The sequence below is a fragment of the Medicago truncatula genome, chromosome 1 (genome assembly GCF_003473485.1).
Source record: "Medicago truncatula cultivar Jemalong A17 chromosome 1, MtrunA17r5.0-ANR, whole genome shotgun sequence".
NCBI lineage: Eukaryota > Viridiplantae > Streptophyta > Magnoliopsida > Fabales > Fabaceae > Medicago > Medicago truncatula.
Genome location: NC_053042.1, coordinates 27150911 through 27160613, shown reverse-complemented (window position 1 = coordinate 27160613; position 9703 = coordinate 27150911). Strand labels below are relative to the sequence as shown.

The window sequence follows — 9703 nt, the reverse complement described above, 5'->3', positions numbered from 1 at the left end:
TGATTTATTTGTATATGAATTTTGAAGTTTTAAATTCATAATTTTTTTATGACCTTTCGATATTCAAATATACAGTCTTTCATTTTTATCTGCATATGAATATTAAATTTAAAACTTAAAAATTCATATTCAAATGTACAAATTTTTTTTTCTCTAAATTATTATCTAAAATAAAGTTAAGAGATTAAAAACGTAATTTTATACTATTTTATGATTCAAACACCCTACTTACTATAAACAAAATCTAATCCCACTTTAGGTGACTTCTAGATCCTTCCTCCGCCTCACTTGTTGGAGTTGAATCCAACCAAACCAGGGTTTCTTTTCTTCATTTCTAGACTATTCCAAACTCCACATTCCTATATAAAACACCAAACTCAAATCTCATACCCAAACCCAACACCATCATCGTAATTAACCTCAAACAACCACCACTGTTTGTTTTTGTTTCCGTAAATTAGCTACCAAATCCAATTTCATGGCAAAATACGGCGAAGGAGACAAACGTTGGATCGTAGAAGACAGACCAGACGGAACAAACGTCCACAACTGGCACTGGTCCGAAACCAATTGTTTTGAATGGTCTAAAACCTTCTTCAACAATCTCTTCACCAATCTCAAAATCATCGATGACCATGAAAATAATCTTCAAATCACTGTCAAAAAAGTCGAAAAGCTTTCTGGTGAAGCCTACGTTAATGTCCGGAAAGGTAAAATCATCCCAGGATATGAAATCAGCGTTAATCTTACCTGGGAAGGTGAATCGCGTGACTCTGAAGGAAAGATTTTGCAGAAGGTTAAAGGAGGTGTTGAGATTCCGTATATTTCTGATGAGAATGCTGATGAAGATCCTGAAATTAGGGTTAGTGTTAAAGAAGAAGGGAAAATTGCGAATAGTTTGAAGGATGTGATGATTTTGAAAGGGAAGGGGTTGATTTTGGAGAAGGTTAGGGTTTGGGTTGAGAGTATGTCGAAAGGAGGACCTGTTAAGGATGATCTTGAGAGTAAGAAGGTTTTGCCGAAGAATTCGGTTGCGGTGGAGAAGAAAAAGGAGGAGGAAGTTGTTCCGGTTGCGAAGGAGAAAGGGAAGAAGGGGTGTAAAGTGATTAGTTTGAATGAGAAGTTTAATTGTAGGGCTAAGGATTTGTTTGAGATTATGATGGATGAGAATAGATGGAAGGGTTTTACGCAGAGTAATGCTAGGATTAGTAAGGAGGTTGGGGGTGAGTTTAGTATTTTTGATGGGTCTGTTACAGGGACGAATTTGGAGTTGGAAGAAGGGAAGTTGATTGTTCAGAGATGGAGATTTGGAAGTTGGCCAGATGGAATGCAATCAATGGTTAGTGTTGTTTGATTTCTAGTTATGTTTGAATTAAGGGTTTTTCTATTTTGGTTGGATGGTTTTAGATTACGGTTGCGTTGCCGTATAGGGCCTGTTTGGATTGGCTTATTCGAGTTTATAGACTAGGCATAAATACTTGTTTGTTTGTGTTTTCTGTTTGGAATTAAGGTTTTAAATCATAGTTGGATTGCTGTATATAGGATCTATTTGGAATTTTGAATTGACTTATTTGAGTTTGTGTTTTAGGTATAAACACTTGTGACACTTGTATATTAGGCATAAACCTCATGAGACTGACCAGGAGAACTTAGTAAAATAGTTGATGACATGTTAATAATTGGTTTTCAACTTATTTCTATAAACTCTGTAGGATAGCTTATAAAAATAATTTAGGATTTACTGCAATTTTGATCCTTATTTTCATTATTTTGCATATTTGGTCGCCCTATTTTAGAATCCAACAATTTTGCTCTTCTGTCCTATTTTTGAACTAAAAGTTATGCTGTAAATGTAATATATTTTAAATGACGTGGTTTATGATGTGATGATGGAAAATGATGAACATGGTAGAAATTGTACAAAAATTCCCGTAAAATCTTCATTTAAAACATGTCATATTACTGTATTTTAGATCAAATATTTGATAGAAGGACCCGAACTGTCAAATTTTAAATAGGGGGCAATATGCATTTTTGATCAAATATATGAAAGAGAGTCAAACTGTCAAGTTTTAAAATAGGGGGACCAATTATGCAAAATGATGAAATAGGGGATCAAAATTGCAATTAAGCCATTTTTACAATTTGACTTTATTTCATCCTTTGTCAAAGAAATAATTTTTTCATAAACACTTGATGATAAGTCCTTATGCTATAAGCGCTTAATTAGGTTGTATATCCAAATAGGGTTGTAATATTGCGGATATTTGTGGTTAAATACGGAAAATGCAGTCTTAATCAGGGGTTTAACTTTTTGGCCAAACCAATATCATTGCAATTGAAGCTGCATCAGCTGCATTTGACCGTAAGAACCGTGATTTGACCGCATTAGGTAATTTAGAATTCTGGTCTCGATCGCCGTCATAGAAATATAAAAAACTATGATGTTGCGAGCTTATCTGTGGCTGTAAACCTTTGTTCAAAACCTTGTTCGGAATGTGAATTGAGTATTTGTTTCTGAATGGCTGTGAATTTTGTAGGTGAGAATTGTGTTTGAGGAGCCTGAATCTGGAGTTACGGTTGTGAAGCTAACACACACTGATGTGCCTGATGAAGACAGGTAAGTGTTTGATTATTTTGGTTTTGATGAATAATTTTGTGTTAGAAGATTGAGTTATTGAATTGATTGATTTCAAATGCAGATTTGGGAATGCGACTGTGGTGGAGAATACAGAGAGGGGGTGGAGGGATCTCATATTCCAGAGGATTCGATCTGTGTTTGGTTTTGGAATGTGAGATTTCATTGAAAGTATGTGTTGTAGAATTCGATTTTTGTTTTCTTTTTATATGGTTAGATCATTTTATTGGCATTGGATCATTTTATTGTGAAAGACGAAGTGTCTTTTGCAATGATTTCTGCTGCTACTTATTTCTGGTTTCAGAAACTCTCTTGTTTATTACCGTGGATGATCCTTGCTCGTTGTACGTCTAATTTAAGATTCGATCCGTCATCTTTGTTTTTTTACGTGTTACAATCATCCCTATCCTTGGTGACAGAATTAACTTGTGTTACACAATTGAAAACAGTTGAAATTTCAATTTGCAATGAACTGCACCTGTCTTTATAAAGTTATTAAGAATGGATATTTTTACTGGCAAAAATAGGGTCATCCTGATATATTAAACTTGTCAGGAGTAAGGTTGCTACTGTCCTTGATAGGGTCATCCCAACATTATGATGATCTTATCTTCTAAGAAATTGTGGTTTGGTCTATCAAACCTGCTTGGGTGGTGAGCTGCTTCCCAGTTATTCAGGCCATCTTTCAATGCGACTCTTCGGCATGCCCCTAACGTCCTGTATTATTGGTGCATGGATATTAATGGACAATGTTGTGCGGTTCGATAGCGGAGATTTGATAGTAGGTCGACTAGAATAAGTTATGCTATCATCTTAAAAATTGTGGTCGTCCTAACATAATTTCACAAAATCGATTTATGAGGTGAGGATTGCCCCTCTTGTGAGTTGAAGATTGTCCCATTTATAAACATTTAAAAATCGTAGTTGGACGTGAGACAACTTCCAAAGCTGCTTGTGAGGTGAGGATCACTCTCACTTACTTATAAACAATTGTTTTCTTTATATCTTATCTCATGTGATACTCTTTAACTTAATGGTTGGGTTTAATTAATCAGTCGGTCATGTGATACTCATGTGATAATTCTTTATTTTCAAAATGGTCTCATAACTATAAAAATATTAAAATTGTTTCCTTATCTAAGTTGTTGTTAATCATATTGGTCATTTCCGTTAATTTTTTAACGTCTAATATTTCTGATATAAAATTCAGCCATTTGATTGCATATAACAGGTGAACGACGGACTAACACATAATTAATTTTTCATCTTCTTCTCTTATATTCTTCATCTTTATATCATTTTCATCACAAAAATTAAAAACTCATTTCAATATTCTAAATCACATGTTTTTAAATTCAGCTTTAATTTTTAATCTTTCACCAAAATAGCGTAACTCCTTCAATTTCTACACACACAAAAAACAAGAAAAAATGTAATTTTTTTTATTATAATTTTTCTTAAGAAATTCTGGGTAATGAACGTTTCAATGAACCCTGGCTTCGATCCGAATAAGAAAAAGGTATAGCGGAAATTCAGAATAAATATGGAGAAGAAAATGATGTTAATTATGGGTTTTGTTCAATGCAATCAGAAACATAAATTTCATGTCCAAAAACACTCAAATCCTTCATGCCTATAAACACGCTTTTGTTCGATTCTTCTTCCATCCAAATCCTTCGATTCACTCACTTTTGTTCAATCACTAAATCATTTGAAAGGTCGTAGGTTTAAAAGTAGAGAGATTTTTGGTTTAATTTTGGGTTTAAAGGTTTGATTATGTGGTTTATGAGCTAGATGATGTTGAGAATACACTTTTGTGGTTTTCACCAAATCTTCATACAATGGTAGTGAAAGTTTAATTTATTTTGCCTCAATTAAAAGTGATTGAACAAAAGTGAGTGAATTTAATTAATTTACACTATAAGGAAAATGCATTAGCTCTGGCGATGTTCTACTGTTCATCGTCAACCTTGAAACCCTTAACCACCGCCACACTAAGACAACCTTGATGACTACCAAAACCAACATAAACAACTGGCCTTGCCTTTACGATGATACTTCCACAAAGATCGCTCCAAAAACCCAACCTATCACCTAGAAAACTTTCGCACAAGCTTTGAGTAATGTTTGTGATATTCCCATGAGCCAACTTCCCAAACCTAGCCGTAAAGGTGATGATTTTGCAATCCCAATACCAGATGATGAATATGAGATTGGGTTAGAGACATGCAAAAATAATCTTCATGCACGCATCATTTGGCCCAAGGGTGCAACCCCCTTGACTGTGCACGCCTTACGCGAGAAGCTAAAGCCAATTTGGAAGAGCTTAGGGCGCTGGGGAGTCACGTCTCCAGGTAAGGGATACTATGAGTTTTGTTTTTCATCAGTTGAAGATGCTCGTAGTGTTCGCTCTATTGCTTCGTGGAACCTAAACCCAGGTTTACTCAAGTTGTTTCCTTGGACAAAGGAATTTAACTCTAATACCCAGAAAAACTCCTCAGCACAAGTCTGGATGCGTATTTATGGGTTAGGTCAGGAGTATTGGAGACCCAAAATACTGTTTGCAATTGCAAGCAGTGTTGGCACACCAATATGCACAGATAGTAATACAGGGAAACCAATGTTAGAACGTACTTTTGGACACTTTGCTAGAGTGTTAGTTGATATTGATCTAACCACTGAACTTAAGTACAAGGTATGGGTAGAAAGAAAAGGTTTCGCAATGTTTGTGGAACTTGATTATGAGAAAATTCCAGAGTACTGCAACATTTGTAGAATGGTGGGTCATAATGATGGCAAATGTAGACGAAACACTAGGAATGACATAGAGGAACATGCTATTAAATTGCCTAAGGATGGAAACAAAGGAAAAGAGAAGTTTATCTTTAAGGAGAAAGCTCCTGAAATGCCTGTAGTAGAGATAGTTGCTGCTCCCAATGTTGAAATAGCACAAGGATTGCCTGCTGATTACCAGGATGCTGTCAACATCTCTTCAGATGAAAATCAAGCTTTTTCACAAAACAGGGCACAACAACATGAACAGAATTTTGTGAAGAATGTGAATGAAGATTTAGAGGACTCAAGCTCTGAATTTGTTGATGCAACCCAGGTGCAAGATGAAGATGACAGGTCATCAACAAACAGCTCAACTCATAAGGAATCAACTCCAACAAGAATACAAAATGATATGCATTTCCTTCATGAATCATGGGCCAACTTAGCAGATCATAAGCCTGATGATGATGTAGTGGCTGCTCAGGATAGTAGGGCAATAAATGAAGATGTTAATGAAGCTGAAAGAAGGTTTCAAAATGAGAAGATCATTAATGAATCTATTCTTGCAGAGGAACAAAGAAACATTAAAGACTCGGGTTTTCAGTTGGTGACTAACAGGAAGAAAACACAAAAAGCTAAAGCCAGCCAGGTAAAGAGTAACTACACAACTAGGTCTAAACCTAGTAACCCTAAACCCTTTAAATGAAGATATTTTTCTGGAATATCAGGGGTCTTGCAAATAACCCCTCAAAAATAGTCCTCAAAAGACTTATATTAGTTAATAAACCAGATGTTATTTTGATAGCTGAACCCTGGTTAAGCTATGACAGTTTTCCTCCTAACTGGTTTCATAGGTTAGGGTTTAAACTTTTTGCTTGTAATACTAAACCAAATAGTATTCCAACCCTCTGGTGTCTATGTAATATTGCCTTGGACCCTGTTGTTTTAGATTCTTCTGATCAACATGTTTCATTTCCCCTCATATTTGATAACAAACCTTTTGGTGTTTCTGCTGTTTATGCCTCAACCTGTTATAGACACAGAAGACAGCTTTGGAGTGACCTCTCTAGAATCCAAAATAACCTTCACTTACCCTGGTGCTTTATAGGTGACTTCAATGCTATCATTGGAGCTCATGAGTATAGAGGATCATCTACACCTGCTAGAACTCCCATGTATGATTTCTTGAACTGGTCTGATAATGATAATCTTATCCACTTACCTTCTAGAGGTTCTCAGTTCACTTGGTCAAATAAAAGAGAAGGAAGAAGGCTCACAGAGAAGAGATTAGATAGAGCACTGTGTAATCAAGAATGGTTAGACAATTGTTCCTCTTTATCTGTTTCTACACTTATCAAGCACAACTCTGATCATTGCCCTATTATTTTGGAGTCCAAAATCTTTGAAGTTACTACTCCCCACCAGTTCAAATTTCTAAAAATGTGGACTTTGCATGAGGATTGTATGAATGTAGTAGTCACTAGCTGGAATCAACACTTTGTTGGTTGTCCAATGTTTGTTTTATCTCAAAAGCTGAAATTTCTCAAAAACAAATTGAAGATTTGGAATAAAGATGTTTTTGAGAATGTGCATGATTTGGTGTCCCAAGCTGAAGCTCACCTAAACCAGATACAAGCTCAAATAGATTCCTTAGGACAAAATGATAATCCTTTAGAACAACAAAAATTAGCTCACATCAACTTTGATAAAGCCTTGGAAAAAGAAGAAATTTTCTGGAAAGAGAAAGCAAATGTCAAATGGCACCTTGAGGGGGATAGAAATACCAGATACTTCCATAACCTAGCCAAACTTAAAGCCAAAACCAATAAAATATCAACCATCAGACATGATGAACAGTTGTTAACTGATCCAGAGCTTATTGCTTCACATATAACTAACCATTTCAAAAGTATTTTTTGTTCTTCTTCTGTTTTGCAGGTTAATAATCTTGTGGAGGAAGTCATCCCATGCTTGATCACAGACAACATCAACAACATGCTTACCTTAATCCCTTCAAAAGAGGAGATTAGAAATGCAGTTTTCTCTCTAAACAAGGATGGGGCCCCTGGACCTGATGGGTTTGGTGCAGTCTTTTTCTAAACTTACTGGAATGTAATCAATAGAGATGTGGAGAATGCTGTCCTAGATTTTTTCATTAATAGCTGGATGATGCCAAACTTCAATGCCAACACTCTTATTTTAATCCCTAAAATTCCAAATGCTGATGAAGACACACACTATAGACCAATTGCTTTAGCCAACTTCAAGTACAAAATAATTTCAAAAATTTTAGCTGATAGGGTTGCTGCCATAATGCCAACAATCATTTCTCCTGAGCAAAAAGGATTTATACAAGGAAGACAAATGAGAGATTGTATATGCCTGGCATCTGAAGCAATAAATCAACTTGATAAAAGAACTTTTGGAGGTAATTTGGCTTTCAAGGTTGATATAGCAAAGGCTTTTGACACTATTGAGTGGTCTTTTTTGCTTAAAGTCTTATCAAATTTTGGCTTCAATGAAAAATTCTGCAACTGGATCAAGGTAATCTTAGAATCTGCTACTCTTTCAATTTCCATCAATGGTTCCCAGCATGGATATTTTCACTGCAGTAGAGGGGTTAGACAAGGTGACCCCCTCTCCCCTCTTTTATTTTGCATTGCAGAGGATGTTCTTAGTAGGTCCATTACTTCACTAGTGGAACAAGGAAAACTCAGTTTGATTAACAGCTCCAGACTTCACAACATTCCATCTCACATTATGTATGCTGATGATGTAATGATATTTTGTAAAGGAAAATTAACATCTGTCGAGGCTCTGAAGGATCTTTTCAATAAGTATGCTGAGTGCTCAGGTCAATACATAAACCCTGCTAAATCTACTACCTTCTCAGGTTCCATATCAAGAGGTAGGTTATCTCATATTGTCAATTTACTTGGTTTCAACTCTGGTCAGCTTCCATTCAATTACTTGGGGGTGCCAATCTTTAAAGGGAAACCTAAAGCTTCTCATCTTCAATCCATAGCAGACAGAATCAGATTAAAGCTTTAACTCTTGGCATGCTTCTCTATTATCAATATCTGGTAGAACTTTGTTAGTCAAATCAGTCATTCACTCTATGTTTACTCATAGTATGGCTGTGTACTCTTGGCCTGTCTCTCTTTTGAAAGAAATTGAGAAATGGACAAGGAATTTCATTTGGAGTGGCAATATTGAGAAAAGGAAATTGGTAACTGTAGCCTGGCATAAGCTTTGCAAACCATATGATGAAGGGGGTCTGGGCTTGAGGTCTCCAATCAAGTAAATCAAGCAACCAATCTTAAACTTGCTTGGGACATGTTAAATTCCAATCAGCCTTGGGCCACTTCTTTGAAAGACAAAGTTATCAAAAGAAGAAAACCAATAGCTTATCATGTATCATCATCTCTATGGAGTAGTATGAAAAATGAGTATCCCACCATTCTAGAGAACTCCTCTTGGTTGCTTGGTAATGGTGAGCATATCAGATTTTGGTCTGATAATTGGTGTGGAGTTAATATTGCTGATAGTTTGCACATACCTCAAAACATCTCTGAATTCTTATCAGCTCCAGTCAAAGACTTTATTGTCAATTCAACTTGGTGCATCCCAAACTCTATGCAACAAGCCTCTCCACATATTTATCAATTAATTCACAGCATCACCATCCCTAAAGTCCCCCTTGATGACAGACTTGTTTGGAAATGGACAAATACAGGAAACTTAACCCTTAAGGAAGCTTTCCTTCATAAAACTGCTTCTGATCAAAAGCTGAATTGGGCCAAAATAATATGGAGTGTTGATATTCCTCCCTCTAAATCATTGGTTTCTTGGAGAATCATGCATGATAGGATGCCAACTGATGAAAAATTAATGGAGAAAGGCTGTAACATTGTGTCCATATGCAATAACTGTCTAATTCATACTGAATCAACTTTGCATCTTTTCTCTCAATGTCGTTATGCAGTCGCTATATGGTCTTGGCTGGCCTCCATTCTCAGCATTCCTCTCCACTTGAACAATATTTCTGACATTTGGAAGTTGTGTGATAGAAAGTGGACCCCCCAATGTAAGGTCGCCATAACCTCTTGCCTAAACAATATTCTCAGCACTATTTGGTATGTCAGAAACCAAAATAGATTCCATAACAAGAAGATCAACTGGAAATCAGCAATTAACATTATCATCTCCAACACATCTCTCTCTGGTAACAAAACTGTTAAGACTTCAGCTGTGGATATGACAGAGTTTGTTTTCCTAAAAGCTCTCAAA

The 9703-nt window shown here is 36.0% G+C and overlaps 1 protein-coding gene across 1 annotated transcript; it reads left to right on the top strand.

The window, feature by feature from the left end:
* Positions 1–271: 271 nt before the first annotated feature.
* On the top strand, positions 272–3110 carry LOC25480428 (activator of 90 kDa heat shock protein ATPase homolog). Its single transcript, XM_013587123.3, has 3 exons — positions 272–1339; positions 2541–2620; positions 2703–3110. The coding sequence occupies exons 1-3, from the start codon at positions 479–481 to the stop codon at positions 2794–2796; spliced, it is 1035 nt and encodes a 344-aa protein (XP_013442577.1). The 5' UTR covers positions 272–478; the 3' UTR covers positions 2797–3110.
* The last annotated feature ends 6593 nt before the right edge of the window (positions 3111–9703 follow it).